Source organism: Capricornis sumatraensis, chromosome 1 (assembly GCF_032405125.1).
Source record: "Capricornis sumatraensis isolate serow.1 chromosome 1, serow.2, whole genome shotgun sequence".
Lineage (NCBI taxonomy): Eukaryota > Metazoa > Chordata > Mammalia > Artiodactyla > Bovidae > Capricornis > Capricornis sumatraensis.
Genome location: NC_091069.1, coordinates 257,388,944 through 257,408,292, shown reverse-complemented (window position 1 = coordinate 257,408,292; position 19,349 = coordinate 257,388,944). Strand labels below are relative to the sequence as shown.

General features: G+C 43.3%; 1 protein-coding gene across 1 annotated transcript in view; it reads right to left on the bottom strand.

Moving 5' to 3' along the window:
• LOC138078106 (phosphoinositide 3-kinase regulatory subunit 4-like) overlaps positions 1-19,349 on the bottom strand; it is a 52,282-nt gene that overhangs the window by 9,339 nt on the left and 23,594 nt on the right. The window contains 3 exon segments of the mRNA XM_068970644.1: positions 3,890-4,093; positions 6,069-6,210; positions 14,958-15,135. Coding sequence (XP_068826745.1) covers positions 3,890-4,093; positions 6,069-6,210; positions 14,958-15,135 — 524 coding nt within the window.

The following is a 19,349-nucleotide window of genomic DNA, read 5'->3' as shown; positions in this document are numbered from 1 at the left end:
AGTGTAGTCCCTTAATATCCGTCAGACTTCTGCTTCCAGCCATGATGTATAACAGGGACAAGATTTACCCTCCCACTTAAAACAACTCTGAAACCAGACAAAAAGTATGAGATGACACTTTTCAGACACTGGAAAACAGGAAGCACAGGGCTCTCATTCCCCCAGATAAAGGTGAGTCCGAAGACTATCCCAGCTTACTCTTTGGAGAGTTTCCAGACCATGGCATGAGGAGGGTGATGGTGGGGGGGACTCAGAATTCATCAGAGCCATGTTCAAGAGACAAATCAGAGTTCCAGGAAGCCAAATGGCCAAGCGTGGTGCATAGCCCCGAAGAAGAGAGACCCCCTGCCAAGCCAGAGCTGTGGTCAGGGTGCCGCCAGTCTCCCACCGAGCGCTGAGCTACATGCGTATGAACACCAACACCTGGGACCAGGAAAAGGCAACAGAAAGCAGCAAGCCAAACAACCCCAGAGCTGACAAGCCTGGGGATCACTCACTCTGCTCCTACCAGGCGAAAGTGAGAGACCTCTTACCACACAGAGCATCACGTCCTCACGAGTCCCTAGGAATCGAGCTAAGCTGGCCACTGACCACAGGCTGATCTGGATCTCTCCTAACAAAGCTCAAAACCAAGGCTTAACATCATCAAACCAACTCCAAATAACTCTCACTGTAGAACAAATCCAACACTATACAGTCATCCTCAGGATCCCCAATGAAATCCAGATGCTTGATCCCCTCAATAAAATGGCAGCACAGTATTTGCAAGGAACCTACAAACGCCTTCCTATATACTTTAAATTACCTCTAGATTACTTATCATATCTAAAACAATATCAATATTATTTCAAAAAAGTTGTAAATACAATCTAAATAATATGTAAATAGTTACCAGTATGAGGCAAATTCAAGTTTTGCTCTCTGGAACTTTCTGGAATTTTTTTTTTTTTAATATTTTTGACCCACGGTGGTTGAATTCATGGATGTGGAATGTGTGGATATGGAGGGCCAACTGTGTAGTGTAAAGCGATTTAGCACCCAAAAGTATAAAATTCACAATCAAGAGAGAAAGAAAAATGGATGGCCAGGAGTCAGAGATTAGACGGAAACGGACATTTTATTGTCTATCTTCTTATATAGCTTTTCAATTTTACACCATGCATCGATACTAGCAAGTCAAAATGTTTTTAGTTAAAAAGATGTACAAGTCTAAAATGTTAATTAAAGTATCTGTTCTAGCATCTGATTAAATGAATATGAAAAAAAAGCAGGGAGCTCTTATTGATGAGATCAATCTAAAATAATCCTGACGTGTTACCTCCAGATGGGAAATCCTATTGTAAATTTGGAGGACAGGCAGATTTCCACTCCCACGGAGGTAATGTTCCGGAAGTGCACTTTAGGTCTATTATCTGGTACTCTGAATATATCAGGGAAGCAATGCTAGGCTGCTCTGGAGAGGCCTCTGTTAGTCACACCGTATCTCAAGTGTCTCCAAGTGGTCCTACAGAAAAGAGCCCTGAAGAACCCCAAGCAAAAAAAAAAAAAAGAATTCTGCAGGAGGGTAAATTCCGCAGAGGCTAATTTCTCCCCTCTGTATTCCTGACATTAGGACAAGGACTCAGTTCCCACCTCCAAAGCCTCCTCTGGCTCCAGGCCTCTTCCAGGAATCCCAACAAACTCAGAAGCACAGGGACCAAAAAGACAGACTCGCAAAGGGCTGGAAGAGATGAGCTGCCCAGGGGCCTCTTCCTAAGTCCACATAAAACCCCAGCAAGCCTCTCAGCTCTAGTTCCTTATCCTCTGGGCACTCTGACAGGCAAGATGGCACTTTGCAGTGGGGGGGCGGGGGTTGGGGGAGGCATGTAGAATGAAGACAGGTTTAGGTTCCGACATTAGCTTTGAAACGTAATTCACTAACTCTGCATGCATAGGAGCTTAACTACCCTCACTGAGCCTCAGTTTCCTTATCTAACAAAATGATGCCAATATCTACTCATCAAACCTATTTCAAGGACAGGCACACAACACAGAAAATAGACTCACTGTGTGTTCTCAAGCCGGGGAAGCCGGTGCCGTGCTGTGCAGCTGAGGGCCTCGGAGACTCTAGCCTGCTTTCCCTTCTGGCAGCAGCACCTAGCCCTTGAAGCAGAGCATCCCTGCCCCTGAGGAGTCTCCTGAGACCATCTGTGACTAGTCCCCTAAGATTATTCACAGAAACGGCATACGACAGGGGATTCCGTGTTCCCCGTTTCCACTCACAGAAAGGAGATGAGTGAGGACCTCAAGCACTGAGGCTCAGGAGCACAAGTCAGCGAGAGTGCAGCGCTTCCATCGGGACCCCAGGGGTGCGGGCTGGCGCCGGGGAGCAGCAGTGCCCTGGGGCTGGGAAGAGGAGCAGCAGGACGCAGAAGGGCTATGGACGCCGCCCCTCCCCTCGCCCTCCCTTTACCCCAGGCAGCGGGAAACTGACACCCACAGCACGGGGACAAGCAACAGTCAGGAGCTAAGGCGGCTCCACAAAATAACTAACGACTTACACGGAAGAGAAGACTTCCGTATGGAAGATTTCAGCTTAATAGACAGCATTTGCGTGGAAGAGAGGGATACAAAAGAATCACACTATTCACGCTCCAAGAAACATCTAAACTGGGGTGGTTTTTATTCCATAAGGAAATCTTTTTGATAGGATAAGAATTACTTGCTCAGGAGAAAGAACTAGAAAATGTGATTCCATACCCAATTTTCCATAAACTGGAAAATACATCTAATGTACAAGCCAAGGTTAAAAGAAAACTCCAAGAAACAAGCTCTCTGGCAATTCAAGTCATATCAAATTGAAGTCCTCTGAAACACAGGAAACAGAACCACTGGTTTGCAAGGGACTTTCAGAGGCAGCTCAAGTCTCCAGATAAAGTTAGACCTCAAAGAACCAAGGTGGTTATTAACCAGCATCCCACAGAAGCCTACTGCAGCATTCAATCACCCAAACCAACATGTGGGCATCAGACAGCACCAGACAGTCAGTGACAGGCATCCATGTGAGAAAGGATTTATCTCCCAAAGCGGACCGATTCTCTCTCCACAGCAGAGGTGTTTTCTCCTCTTCGTTTCTCTTAGACAAGACAGTGACCAATATTCATGCTCTTAACCATCATGTCCCACAGACTTAAAAGTCACTCATTCATGGTGACCCCAAGCATTCACTTTAAGGCCCACGAACATCTTTTCAGGAACCGTACCCTTTCTTTCTAACCAGTTACACTCCTACTTCGTCTTCCCTAGGATCCACACGTCCCCTCTAGAACAGGATGCTGAGTCTAGATGTGAATAATGCCAAGCATAATAACGAGGATTCCTACTTCTAACGCGATTTGTTACCAAGGATTCAAACCCATAGATTTCCAAGATACAGCAGTAAACTGCGGGTTTATTCGATCTAAGACACATTATGAATCCCAGCATTTTAGCTGCTTGCATGCAGTGAAGACTCTAAATTTGAGCTGAATTAAACCAAGAGTTTACTTTATTGCATTTGTGTTCTGTAATTTTTTTTCTAACTGAATTTCTTTATATTTTTGACGAAATATGAAATACAATCAAGAATATACTTAAATCTAAGGTTGTATCTATGTTTTCCCTCATTTACATAGCCAGTAACCACAAGCAAACTTACTAGGTCTCCCATGATTCCTTATGTAACTCAACCCGGTGCCTTATCATCATCACAGTATGCCTTAGATCCCAAAGCAAATGCCTATCTGCCAGATTTATTGACTCATTTGCTATGCTACAACTTAATCAAAAATATTCTTACACACTAGATATATGCCTCCATGTTTTTATAACAGCTGCATTTAAATGTAAGATTCCGGAAAAGTGATACTACCTGTGAAAGCAACTTCTGCAGCAGCTGTGCTATGGCAGGATCCTCAGGTGGAGGGCAGTCAGGAAGAGACCCGTTTCGCTTCTTCTGACGCATGTGAAAACGTCTGAACCAGCTAGTGATATCTTTAGACCTCAAAGCATAATCAAATAGAGAATGACTTACTGGCTCTTTTAAAACACTGAGTAGAACAAGTTTTCTTTCATTCTCTATTAGAAAAACTAGAAAAGTTTAGACCCCAAGTTTTCTAGATCTCAAAATGTCAGATGACTTTCCAGATCTACGAAGTATCTGAAGTTCGCAGGTCTAACAGCCAAAAGGTACTCATCCAGAGAAGATGCCCAAAAGCCACAAGGCCACCCTCAGTCAGCAGGTTTTCCCAATAGCTTCAACCACTTCTAAAAAACATTACTCTCTCCATAGAGTTCTTAAAATCTCTTCTTTTTTCATCCCCAAGAATATTCTCCTTGTCAATGCGTTTATATAAAAGGCGTTCAACAGTAACCAAGAGGACTTTTATAGATAGATTTAACTACCTGGTGAGTTGGCTGATAGAAACCAGCCTACAAAGGTTATCTTTTGTCTAATCCAAACTGCAGAAAAGTAAGAACTGTAAAGCATATAGATAAGCAGTCTCTCAACTCCTAAACCTGGCCTTTCAAAATATACAACAATGATAAAAGCAAAAAGTAACACGAATAACAATTTCTGAGAAACAAGGAGAATGGTGCAGATTTCTAACAAACCACGTAAATATCAGGTTTATTTCAGTGAAACACAACTAAAAGTTATTACAAATGAATGCAATTTTTCAATCCCAGAAACACTTCTACTTTCATTAATACTTTAAGAGCCAAACTTGCTTGCTTGTTCAGTCCCTTCAGTCGTGTCTGACTCTCTGCGACCCCATGGACCACGGCCTGCCAGGCTCCCCGTCCATGGGATTCTCCAGGCAAGCATACTGCAGTGAATGGCCATTTCCTTCTCCAGTGATAAAGTATGAAGTGAGTGAAGTGAAGTCGCTCAGTCGTGTCCGACTCTTTGTGACCCCATGGACTGTGGCTTACCAGGCTCCTCTGTCCATGGGATTTTCCAGGCAAGAGTACTGGAGTGGGCTGCCACTGCCTTCTCCAAAGAGCCAAACTTCTATGGCTCAAACGAGAATTAGCAGTCAAAGCAGTAGCAATCTCTGGACCTGGCTTCCAAGAAAGCCTTAACAAACTTCAAAAAAGGAGGTCATATTTTTAGCAATATTATCCATCTTTCACAGATAGATACATTGTTCTCAGGATGAAAATTTTACTTTACAAACTCTAGGAAAGAAAGAATGATGATTCTCCACACTGGATTAATCTATTATGAAAAGGAAAGACTGAAGGGAGTCACAGCCACTTATTTGCAAAGGATATCCAAGGTCATTTACTCCAACCACAGGGAAAGCACACTGGGCTTATAAAAGTAGGAGAAAGCTAGGGAGGAATACGAACTTGCAAAAGCAAAATGAGTATTTTAGGATGCTTTAGCAACTAGAATCACCTCTCAAAAGTCCATTCAATTTAAATATCTATCAATATTTTGACAGCTGGCTGTCCAGCAACATGAAGGGTATATACATTGACAAGCTGGATAAATAATTGCCTTGTACAAACTAAAGACCCAAAGTTTATCAACAGGTGCTACACTGCTTGGGAAGGGGTGGGGGAGGGGTGGGGAGCAAGAGGGGTCAGTTGTCTTGAGATTAAAAAGAGAGAAAAACGAAAGAAACCAGAACCAGTGAGCGCTCTAAAAACCAATTTTGGAAAAAGCCTGATTCCAATTTATTATCAATGTGGACTTGGGCTGAAATCAGCTATACCCTTACAACAAAAGCAGGTCCATCAATATATATTCCTGCTACACTTCCCTTAACAGAAGATGCTTCAGACACTGCACGAAAGGAGAAAGGGTGAGCCACTGAGCGCTGCGTTACACTCAACATGCTGGACAGCAGAGCGGCTCCCTGGACTCCTCTCACCTTCCAGAGCGTTTGTTCATTAACATTAACTACCTTGAAAGAAATGGGAGAAGTCTGTAGTCCAATTTAAATCTTGAAAAGTTTAAACAAAAACAGGACTCTCCAAACCTCTTTCTTAAAGGGGCACAGTTGGAAGAGAGGATTGATTCCAAGCTGGAACATGCATACCTATATTATTGGTTGAGTAATATATGGGTCAAGGTAAGGCATCCGTTTGCAGTAGACATCAGCTGTGCTTAGTTGGTGAGCTACCACGGTGATAAACCCCACAGCACCATAGCGTATCTATAGGTTGGGATGACACAGGGGGCTAAGAGGGGAAAAAAAGGCATGGATTCAACCACGTTCATAAAGAGTTCCACACTATCAAGATACCATGTTCATAAAGAGTTTCCCACTATTAACATCAACAAATGTTTCCCTTACAACACTACTGATACAGGGATTATACCAAATGTTACTATCAGGTTGCCTCTGACTGTCCTGGGACATAAACTGAGCCAGGCGAACACTCTGATGTCATACTATTCCCGCCCATAACTATGAACAATACCGTAAGGGGGCAAAAACAGGTCCCTCTTTCCTTGGGATTCAAACTCTTATGTTTTCAGTCAGGGCTGATGATGGGGGACACATCCTCACTCACGAGACTGACTTAAAAGCCACAGGACAGAGACTCGAGTCCCAGCAGCACACGGCAGACTGTGACCCCATGTCATCCACCTGACGGAGGTCCAGGGACGCACAGCCACCACACAGGGCAAGGAACGGTGAAGGCATTTCTCCTCCAAGTTGCGGCTTGGATGAAGGGAATGATCTCACCTGAATGACACTCATTTACATGCAAAGATCTGATCGTATCAAATACGAATACTCATGAATTCATTCACAAGGCAATATGAATTGAGACTGAAAGGCAGAAAACATATGCTGCCCACTGTTAAAGAGTTAGGATGAAAGATTAAACCACAAAATTAAGTATCTTTTCACATCTTTTAACTATGTTCGGTATGACACTTCACGTCAATGATTTCAACTAATTGAAGATTTAGGATAAAATTCAAACAGCTAAACTAACTGGATTTAGAATAAAATTCAAACTTCTAAAAGCAAAACAACAACAAAAAGCAAAAACCTATTAGTCTGAGCATATGAAGACATCATCATTTAAAAAACACTGATGTCATAGGAGATTCAGGCTAACAGGGAACTAAGACTTCTGCCACCACAGTGCCGATCCTATGGTGGAGTGAGACGCTCCCTTTGTCTTTCCCCTTTACAATCAGCACAACACCAAAAACTCAACAAAGGTGCCTCTGCCCAACACAACTAGGTGCAGAATTCCACTTACCTAGACGCCTAGAGGTGGGGGGACCGGAGTATACAGGGAAGGTGGGCCCAGGGAATACACAGTGGAGACTGCAGTCTGCCCTCCGCCCACGGCAGCTGAGCCGCGGCCCCAGAGGCTCTGGCCTCCCCTGCAGCAGCACCGACAGCCTCCAGTGACCGGGCGGCAGCGGCAGTGGGCCAGGACCCCGTCGCCCCAGTCACAGAGGCACCCACAAATCCAGCCCCCACACCTCCCGCCACCGCAGCAAGCCCTCACACCTTGCAACACGAGGCCCGACAGAGGCGGGCCTGCGCCCCCAGCTCTTGTCCACCCTCCCCTCGTCGTGTGAGAGCAGTGCCGGGGGCTCGGGAGACCCTGCACGTGACCAAGGGCCTACTACCCTGATGCCCGGGCAGTGACGCTAGCAACAGCGGCAGCGCAAGGCACACCACCACCAGCGGCTCGGGGAGCGGCCATGAGGGTACAGGGAGACAGTCCTAACCCAGGCAGCAGAGGGTGGGCGCCTCAGGCTCCTCAAGACAACCAGAGGCAACACGCACAAATGAACTTTAAATGTTAGGCTACAGTGCCACCTAACGGACAACAGAGAAAGACTACTAACTTCCAGCCTGCTGAACCAGAATCAAGAAGCCTTCACTATTTCCAAGGCACAGGAAGAGAAACACCCTCATCAAGCACCGTGAAGAATAGCAGAAAGATTGTGCCACAAAAAGGAAAGGAAAATTCTCCAGAAACTAAAGCCACTGAGTACAGGGATCTGACAGAAAATTCCAGATAGCTGTCATGAGGAAACTCAAAGAGCCACAGGAAAACTCAGAGGCAGTCCAGTGAGCTCAGGAATGAAATTAATGAACAAAAGGGACACTTAACTAAAGAGACTAAAATGCAAAAAAGAAAGCTTGCGCTCATGACTCTGTCAGCGAGCAAGGACGCTTCTGAGAAAGCAGAATGGCACCAGCACCCGAGAAGGACCATCCCCTTCAGTGACCATCCCACCCAAAGGGACAGAAGGCATCTTCTGAGGTCTTCTGGAGCCCCGCTTGGGGCTCACCTTCTGTGACTGCGAGGAGCCCACCGAGGTGCGCGAGGTGCGGGCAGGCTTCCCCGGAGGAAAACAGGAAGTCTTTTTCCCGATTCACCAGAAAAACACTGACCTCCGTCATCGCTGCAAGGAGGTCCCAGTGTCTCCGAAACGGAAACCTTTAAAGCCCATGCGTCTAGAATGAGAACACGAGAAGCTCCTTGCGCTGGGACTGGCGAGATCCAGCCCTGAGCCTCTGCAGTGGGAGCACTGACTCTAAGCCTAGACGACCAGACAACTCGCCCTAGGGAGTATCAAGTAGTGAGAACCCCCACGAAGGAAACCACCTCAATACAACACCCCGCATCACCCAACCGCCAGCAGCATCCTGTGCAGGATGCCTCATCTGAACAACAAACAAAGCAAAACCACAAACCCAATCATCAGCAGAAAGGATCACCACCTCACTCAGCCTTGCCCCTCAGAGGAAAAACAAAGACACAAACACTCAGCACAAATCTCACCCTACATGAAGCTCACACCAACCACTGGATCAACCTCAGGCGGGCAAAAACCAAAAGGAAGAAAGAATTCGCCCTCGAAGCCTGGGAAAAGGAGACCTCAGACACAGTGAGTGTAAGAACCAATCATGAAAAGGCAGACAAGTATCACACGAATGAAGGAACAAACTTAGAAACACAAAAGCCTAAACAAACGAAGCTCAGTCCAGTCCCTCCGTCGTGTCCGACTCTTTCGACCCCATGGACTGCAGCACACCAGGCCTCCCTGTCCATCACCAACTCCCGGACTTGACCCAAACCCACGTCCATCAAGTCAGTGATGCCATCCAACCATCTCATCCTCTGTCATCCCCCTCTCCTTCTGCCTTCCACCTTTCCCAGCATCAGGGTCTTTTCAAATGAGTCAGCTCTTCGCATCACGTGGCCAAAGTACTGGAGTTTCAGCTTCAACATCAGTCCTTCCAATGATATATATATATATATATATATATATATATATATATAAATAGATGAAGAGGAAACTACAAATCAAAACTACACAATAAGATATCACCTCTCGCTGGTCAGAATGGCCATCGCCAAAAAGTCTACAAACAATAAATACTGCAGAGGGTGTGGAGAAAAGGGAACCCTCTTGTACTCTTGGCAGGAATGTAAATTGATATAGCCACTATGGAAGACAGTATGGAGATTCCTTTAAAAAAAATCAGGAATAAAACCACCATATAACCCAGCAATCCCACTCCTAGGCATATACCCTGAAGAAACCAGAACTGAAAAAGACACATGTACCTATGAGATGTTTTATATAAACCTCACGGTAACCACATGGACTGTAGCCTGTCAGGCTCCTCCGTCCGTGGGATTCTCCAGGAATACTGGAGTGGGTGGCCATTCCCTTCTCCAGCGGATCTTCCCCACCCAGGGATCAAAGCAAGGTCTCCCGCATTGCAGGCAGATTCTTTACCGTAGGGAACACCAAGGAAGCCCATGACATCCTTTATACATGGAACCTAAACGCAAAAGTTTCAAATTAACTGATCTGCAGAGCAGCAAGAGACGCACAGACTTAGAGAATGAAGCCGTGGTTGCCACGGGGGAAGGACGGTGGAAGGCACAGGAGCCCGGGGTGGATCTGTGCACACTGCTATATCAGAAGCAGATGACCAACCACCGCACAGCACATGCAACTCTGCAATGTCATGCGGCAGCCTGGGCGGGAGGGGAGCTTAGGGGAGAATGGATGCGTGTATATGGATGGCTCAGGCCTTTGCTGTTCAGCTGAAACGATGACCACAACGTTGTTAATCGGCTACAACCCGATACAAGATAACAGGTTAAAAGAAAAAATAAGAGCCAACTATATGTACTGCCGCCAGGACACTTACTCGGCTCTAAGGACAAACACAGGCTCAAAGAGAAGGGACAGAAGGCTCCAAATGACAGCCTACTCAGAGGAACGCAGCCATACTCACATCAAGTAAAACAGGCTTCAAGCCAAAAAAGGCAACAAAAGACAAAGATGAACAGCATAAAACGACAAACCGGACGATGCATCAGGAAGACATAACAGTGATTTATACACACACACACACACACACACACCCCTAACTCAGGAGCACCACAACAAAGCAAGAGCGGACCGCAAGAGAGGAGCCAGGGGACTTTAACACCCCACTTACACCAGTGGATAGATCATCACCCAGAGACAAATAAACCCACACTTGTGAACAAGAGCACACGATATACAGTGGAGAAAGGCTGTCTCTTAAATAGCGCTGGAAAAACGGAACAACGAACGAAAACATAAACAGCATGCTCTCTGACAAAAGTCTTGGCAAAATTTATTTCTTCAGATATGTCTCCTCACACAAGAGAAACAAAAATAAACAAATGGGGCGACACCAAACTAAAAAGCTTCTGCACAAAACAAGATAGCTTGGGAGAAGCTATCTGCAAGTCATGGAGCTCATAAGGGGTTAATGTCAATATATATAAAGAACTCAGATAACTCAACAGCCAAAAAACAACAACCTGCAGCATTAATGGGCAGAGGAGCTGAATGTCTCCAAAGACATACAGTTGGCTGGCAGACACATGTCAAGATTTTCACCATCATTGATTATAAGGGAAATGCAAATCAAAATCACAATGAGCTATCACCTCACACTGTCAAAAGATGAGAAACAGCAAGTGCTGGAAAGCACGTGTAGAAAAGGAAACCTTTTTTACACTGTAGAAGTGGAAATTGGAGGAGTCACTATGGAAAGCACTGTGGAGATTCCTCAACAAGTTAATAACAGAACTATCATAAGATCCAGCTATTTCTGGCTATTTGGTGTGCCACACGTAAGTGATTTATCCAAACAATAAAACACTAATTCAAAAAGATATATGCACCCCTCTGCTCATTTGGGGATTCCCTGGTAGCCCAGAGGTTAAAGCATCTGCCTCCAATGCGGGAGACCTGGGTTCGATCCCTGGGTCGGGAAGATCCCCTGGAGAAGGAAATGGTAACCCACTCCAGTAATCTTGCCTGGAGAATCCCATGGACGGAGAAACCTGGTAGGCTACAGTCCATGGGGTCGCAAAGAGTCGGACATGACTGAGCGACTTCATTTACTTACCTTCTATGCTCATTATAGCTTTACTGACAAAATTTAGCTTTATTTCCTATACAACCTGGAACTCTGATGCCGGGAGGGATTGGGGGCAGGAGGACAAGGGGACGGCAGAGGATGAGATGGCTGGATGGCATCACCGACTCGACAGACGCGAGTCTGAGTGAACTCCGGGAGTTGGTGATGGATAGCGAGGCCTGGCGTGCTCGATTCATGGGGTCACAAAGAGTCGGACACGACTGAGCAACTGAACTGAACTGAACACTGCAGTGTGCACAGAAGCAGAAATACAATGCTATACACATGAAACCTGGATGATGTTACAAACCAGGGCCAGTTTCATAAAAAATAAATTTAAGAAATGATTAAAAAAAAAGAATACTATTTTGTGCCAATATTACTTAAATAGGGCAAGAGAAAAAAATTGTTCAAGGTATCTGTCTCCAGAGTTCTCCCGTTTCCAATTCTTCTACACATGGAGGTGACTGTGGTTATTCCATTAACACCCTGCAGCTTCTGACACAGCCAACGATGGAAGAGCTGAAGTTTCCCTCTAACAACAGAGAAAATGAGGGCTGGAAAAACACTGAAAAACCTCCAAAAAGGAACTCAAAAGACGACCTGGCAGAAGTCAGGCAGAAGACGAGGCGGGATCAGTGGCCCCGGTCCTCTGTGTCACCTGTGCTGCACGGGCACACCCTTACCTGGCGCTCACCTGCACAAAGGGGCCCTCTCTGCCCGCCCCTCATCTCAGTCACAGCACCTGCTCTGGCCAATGGGGTGTCTGCAGGCGTCACAGACAGAGGCTCGAAATGCGCAGCATGGCTGGGCTTCTGCCTCCGCCCAGGACGCCACCCGGGGAGGAGCTGTCCTCCGACGTGGGCCCAGGGGAGACAGATGCATCCCAGTCCCCACACACTGGCCGGGAGACGTGAGGCCTGAAGCAGAGCCGCCCACAGAGCTCACACCTAGATGCGTGATGAGAACCTGACTGAAGCACTTCCTGAGATCTCATGGTTGATTTTCACACAGCATTACTGTGTCGCTAAGCAGCTAACGGATACAGAGAACCTCAAACATACCAAATACAAGAAAACAGAATCAAGAGGATTTTCCATAAAACATCCAATACACTCCCAGTTTTCTGGGGACAGGTGGAAGCAAAGGGAGGCTTCCCAGGTGGCTCAGCAGTGAAGAACCCACCTGCCAGGGAAGGAGACGCGGGTTCGATCCCTGGGTCGGGAAGATCCCTGGAGAAGCAAACGCCAACCGGCTCCAATATTCTTGCCTGGGAAGTCTCACGGACAGGGGAGCCTGGTGGGCTACAGTCCATGGGGTCGCAAAGACTCGGACATGACTTGGCCACTGAACAACAACGACAAGACGGAAAGGTGAGTTTTCATAAATTCCAAGTGGGAAGACTGATTAATATCAATTATGATCATCACCACCACCAGCCCAATTCCCACGAAGAATCACTAGAACAGACTAACCACACATAAAGACAGAACAGAGAGAGGCACACAGCTTATCATCTGCTTTTTAAGTAAGTAGGTGTTTCTAAACATTTTTCTTTTAAACAGTTCAAAATGCCAACAAATGATTGTTTGCTTGATTTTTCTCAGCAAGGCTCGTCTTCATCCCCATAGGTAGTATCACATTCAGTTCTAGTTCCAAGGGAGTTCCACATCCAAAATGCTCCAAATTTATTCTATACCTCAAGATAATTACTTTTATGTTAAACTTAAGATATTTGAAGACCCCGACGAGAAACAGCAGAACTCAGAAAAATCTCTGTAGATTTTGGCAAGAGAGGTAAAAAACTATTTTTTATGATAACTTTTGCTTAAAAATGGACAGACATCCATTTTGCAGATAAATAAAATGCTACTTATATACTATATTAAATATCAAAAATAATTTCCAAATAAGCAACAGAATACATTATGTGAAGTTATAATATACAAATATATATATACACAGAGGATTTTCATCAGAATAAAGAATATCAAAGTCAAAAGCAAGGAAACTTTGACCCTTTTTAAAAGGCAATGCCACTTTCACAGGAGGAAAAAGAACAACGTTGATGTGAGAAATGAGCAGGAAAATATTCCAGGCAGCAAGATATTTGTTAGGATGATACATTTTCTCTTTCATATTCTTCTGTGAAAAGGGGTGCTTTCTACATCTGCCTTATACTACAACGGACAAGAAACTCAAAAGACATTCTACATCTTTTATTACATTAGTAATTTTTGCTTCCCAAGCTATTAGCTCTTTAAAAACTGAGGAAAAAAGATGATTCCCTCAAGGTTTGGTACTTTGTCGATTACACACAAAAAAAAGCATTTCAGTGTAGCAGAGATTTTTATCACAATTACATTGCCAACACTCAAAATTTCACTATTAAATTCTTTTTAACATAATCATCAACAAATTCAAATTAGGATTACAATCTAAAAGAATGATTATAGCTATTATTAGAGTGCACAATAAGAAATCTACCTATACTCAAATTTCCACAATTTTCTTCTTTTAAAAATCTATATTCATGCATAAAAACTTCCAGAAATTTTATACCTCTACTATCTAACCATCTAATTTATATAATCAAAATAATAATTTCTTTGTCTTTTTTTCTCCAAGGATTCCCTCAAGAAAAACTTATCAATCAAATCTAATTAATTTTGAGTTTTTATAAATTCTATTGGCAAAGCATTAACCAGTAATAAAATATTTTATCTAAAAAGGTAATTGTCTAAGATTTCATGTTTTCTCGGTACAAAGCCAACTTGCAATCTCACATTGGTTACTTCCTTAAAATGAAGTGATACAAAAACTAAAACCTTCTAATATTTTTACTTTTACAAAGGGTCACATATACCTGTTTGTTCTTATTCTGAATTTTAAATTGATAGGCATAGGTTAACTATTATAAAGGTCAAGGAATTAATCCTTTCATTGGTTAATAAAATTACTAACAGTAGTAATGGCGATACTTCAAGTGTTTAACCGGTGATCCGGGTAATGACAGAAGTCACAGACAGTCTCTCACATACAGTCTCTAACAATCAAGTGTCCAAAAACATAAGCTACCTCTTCAGAGCAGATAAAGCCTTTATCTACATTGTGTTAAAAGAAAAACTCTCCATCTTTCAAGGATCACCAACACTTAACTACAGATTAAAACAAAGATGTACTTCCCAGCCTGGGCTGGAGAACCAATGCTCCTGTGAGTGGCCTGCGTGTCACTCAGATACAACACACATGCCGGCATAAGCATGCATGAGGGTGTGCACGCTTGTGCACACACACACAAAAGAGACGAAAGAGCTGAAAATCTGACTCTAGATGGTCTAGAAATTTCACAATGCTATCAATCAGTTGCAGTCATTCCCTTTCCCAGGGGATCTTCCCAACCCAGTGATGGGACTCAGGCCTCCTGCACTGCAGGCAGACTCTTTACCATGTGAGCCCCTAGGGAAGCCCATGTTTCTCTTACCACTCCCTCAGCTTCCCATCCTAATTTTAACAAGCAAAAGCTTACCCATATCACTGGCAAACTCGTAGACATGGGGTTTTTGCAGCAGCCCTAATTGACACATATAGGTAAGGGCGTTAAGAGCTTTCACAATAACAAATTCCTCAGCATCACTAAGACCTTGTTGCAGCAGGGGTTTGAGAATTGAGGAGCTCTGCCAGCCAACATAGGCAGCGACACCTGAAAAAGAGAAGCAACCACACATGATTTTTGTATACCTGAAAGTACAAATGTCAGCAGTCAAAGTGTTAGTTGCCCAGTCGTGTCCTCAACTCTTTGTGACCCCATGGACTGTAGCCTGTCAGGCTCCCCTATCCACGGAATTCTCCAGGCAAGAATACTGGAGTGGGTTACCATTCCCTTCTCCAGGGGATCTTCCCGACCAGGGATCCAACCTGGGTCTCCTGCACTGCAGGCAGATTCTTTACCACTGAGCCACCAGGGAATAAAACGAGTCAAAAGCCAAATATATTAAGCAATGACCCATGGAGAGACACTGCATTTCCTACTCAGCACGATAAATAAAAAAGACTCACACCAATGCCCATCATCAAGAATTCTGTGACACCAAGGGGAAAAAGATCCTGTAAGCTTACAGAAGGGAAAACACAGATCCCCTAAAAAGGAAGTAGAATCAGACGGGCATCTGACCATCATCTCAGCACCCATGCAGGCCAGAACACGACAGGGCAAGATCCTCGAGATTATGGAAGGAACTGCAAACCCAGACTCTCCATACAATGAGGATACAAAAGTGAGTCGGCGAGAGACATGCAAGAACTACACGTGGTTACCTCCCATGCAAACATTCTAAGAGAGTTTCTTGAGGATGTTTGCCAACAAAATGAGGAAAATGTAGAAACACAAAATGGTAAATATAAAGCAAGAATTCAAGGGGGGAAAAGGATAAAACCTAGTAAAGACCTAGAAATCAATCAGCCCAAATTAAAACTAGAAGATAAACTTCAAAAATGTTATTAAGAAGAAAAATGGAACAGATTACAAGCAATAGGTAAAACTAGTAAGAAAGAAGCTAGATATTACAGGCAGAGTGAAGGAGGTATATTTTCTCTCTAAAAGGAAAACAAAAAACTCAAACTTCAGGACGGAAAAAAAAAAACTGTTCAAGAAAGTCAGTGTGTAAAAATGAAATAAATTACAATGTACTATGTATTTAGTTGTTTGCAGAGGATAGAAAAAAGAATCCATTGACCTTGACGCTTCAGACGTTCTCATCAAGTGATAACAGTCATGGCATCAGAACTGTAGTGAAGCAATTATAAGTACAGCCCACTACTTGGTGCTAAAGTCAATAAAATTGACACACTCACGTAAATTATTTTGAATTTTCAGAATTAGTCTATACAAGCAGAAGAGACTTCATTATGATTACAGAACAGAATTTAAAGATTATCAACCATAAAAAGGCAATTGTTAGTTGAATTATCAACCAACAGAAGAAGCAGAAAGAAAGAAAAAGATAAAAAAGGAATGAAGGAAGTGAAGGAGGAAGGAGGGAAACACAAAATTCTTTGCAGTCCACATCGGAAGGCGAATTAAGAAACAAGTGAATTACTTAAAAGTTACAAAAACAACAATGTAAACAACCACTGCAAACACAGTGATCAACACCTCAAAACAGGGAGGACAAGGGGGATCAGATTAGGATATGAGTGAGGTAACTCTTCATCTGGCGCAGGAAAAAGTCAAGAGATAAAGTATAAAACTGATACTCCTAGAAAGAACTATGTGAAAATACTATATAAGATAGCAACAGTCTCCTGAAGACATCAAACCAAAACCACACACCAGAGTGCGTGCCTCTGCAGAGCGCCACTACTGCCTTTCATACATCACTTCCTACAGTTTAAGTAATTTGCAAAAGCATATTTCCCTTATAATTGAGAAAGAATTTTAGAATTTTTTTCTGTAGTAAAAGGAAAAACACTAAAGTTCCAGTGAATTCTATTTAGAAACTTTACAAAATAAAATGTGTAACAAACTAATATAGCTCAAAATATTTTGGAAAAGACTGACATTCGGGGAGCTTATTCTACCAGATCCTAACGTTGCTTATAAATATATAATAATTAAAATACAACTATAAAGAGTATAATATTGAGTAGAGAAGTGAAAACAAAAATCAGTGGAATAGGATACCTAGAAAAGGGAGCCTAAAAGATATATGCATGCAAAGGACGATAATAGAAGCTTCACAAATAAATGGAAAATAAACGAAATGCTGAGTAAGTGGTGTTGGGAAAACTAGTTACATTCCTGAGAAAAATTTAGATTTCACCTCACACCACAGCCCCAAATAAAGATTAACTAAGCAGTTCATGCTGTGCTGTGCTTAGTCACTCAGTCGTGTCCGACTCTCTGCAACCCCTTGGACTGCAGCCCGCCAGGCTCCTCTGTCCATGGGATTCTCCAGGTAAGAATAGTAGAGTGGGTCGCCATGCCCTCCTCCAGGGGATCTTCCCAACCCAGAGATCGAATCCAGGCCTCCTGCATTGCAGGCCGGATTCTTACCTCTATGTAAAAAAATTAAAGCTTTAATACAAAAAAAACGACATGCACCCAACGTATAATTAACCTAATTCTGAAATGGAAAAAGATTTAAGTGCAAAAGTAAAAAAAAAAAAAAAATCAAGAAGGAAAAGATCAAGTAAGTTGACAAGACTAAAATTATTTTAAACAACATAAAAAATAATAGTCAAGTTACTTGAGAAAAGGTTATTTGCCATAGAAGTGATAAAATGTTGTTTTTAATGTAGATATAAAAGGCTCAAAAGATTATCAGAAGAGCATAACGCCATCATAAAATGAGGGCCAAAATAATAAATTAAAAATTCATAGTAAGAAATATGAACGAGTAATCAACATGAGGAATTTTTTTCACCTTCAATGATAGGCAAATAAATATACATCAAAACAAGTCATCACTTTAAGCTACCAACAAAGACTGACTGAATCAACCTACTCCACACTGGAAGGCTGTGCAGTACTACTCAACAATGCCCAACAGCGTAGACAGTGATACGATCTCTCTGAAAAGCTTACAAAATGTGTCAAGTTCTAAAAGTATACTCATATTATTTAACTCAGTAATTAAAATTTCTGCCTCCTAACCTGGGAAAGTAATCAGAAGAAAATATTCATGTAAATGGTTAGATGTATAATTGAAGGCGGGAGGAGAAGGGGACGACAGAGGATGAGATGGCTGGATGACGTCACCGACTCAACGGACACGAGTTTGAGCGAACTCCGGGATTTGGTGATGGACAGGGAGGCCTGGCGTGCTGCCATCCATGGGGTTGCAAAGAGTCGGACAAGACTGAGCAACTAAACTGAACAGATGGGTATAAACAATCTAAATATTCAAAAGAACAGTTCATTACATTTTGGTAAAACTATAATAAAATATTTCTACTTATTATGGTTTTCAAGAATTTTTAATAACATGAGAAACTGTTCAGAATACACACATTACTAGATAAAGGTTTAAAAAACAACAAGACTGAGAAGTAATATAATACATTCAGAGCACTTAGGTGCTAGGCATTATTACGTATGTTAATTCATTTTATCTTCAAAACAACTAGTGGGTTAGTGAATAAAAGTATCCTCATTTTACAGACAAGGAAACAGAGGCACACAGAAGATTAGCTGATTTCCCCTAGAAGCACAATCAGTAGGTGACAAAGCCAGAGCTTGAACCTAGCAATCTGGTGTCCAGAGTGGCTGCTCTTAAACACTTGATGCAATCAAATCTGTGCTAAGTCATGTTAGACTCTTTGCAACCCTGTGGATTGTAGGCCGCCAGGCTCTTCTGTCCATGGGGATTCTCCGGGCATGAATACTGGAGTGGGTTGCCAGGCCCTCCTCCAGGGGATCGTGACTCAGGGATCAAACCCACATCTCTTACGTCTCCTGCATTGGCAGGCAGCTTCTTTGCAACTAGTACCATCTGGGAAGTCCAATTTTTCTATAGCAAGTATGTATTAACTTTTATACACAAAAAATAAATGAAAATTACTTTAAAAGTGAAAAAAGAACATAAAGGCCGTGTTTCAAAATACACATGGGGGTTTCCCTGGTGGTCCAGAGGTTAAAACTCCATCTTGCAGTAAGTACAAGGGACACAGCTTCCACCCCTGGTAGGGGAAGATCCCGCATGCTCTGCAGCAACCAGCCCGTGCGCCACAACTACTGAGCTCACGCCCTAAAGCCTGCAAGTCGCAACTCCTGAGCCTGCACATTGCAACTGCTGAAGCCACGCCCCCGGAGCTTGCATTCCACGACTGAAGCAGCCACGGCGATGAGAGGCCCACAATCCACGACAAGAGTAGTCCTCGCTCGCCGCAACTAGAGAAGCCCAAGGGCAACAACAA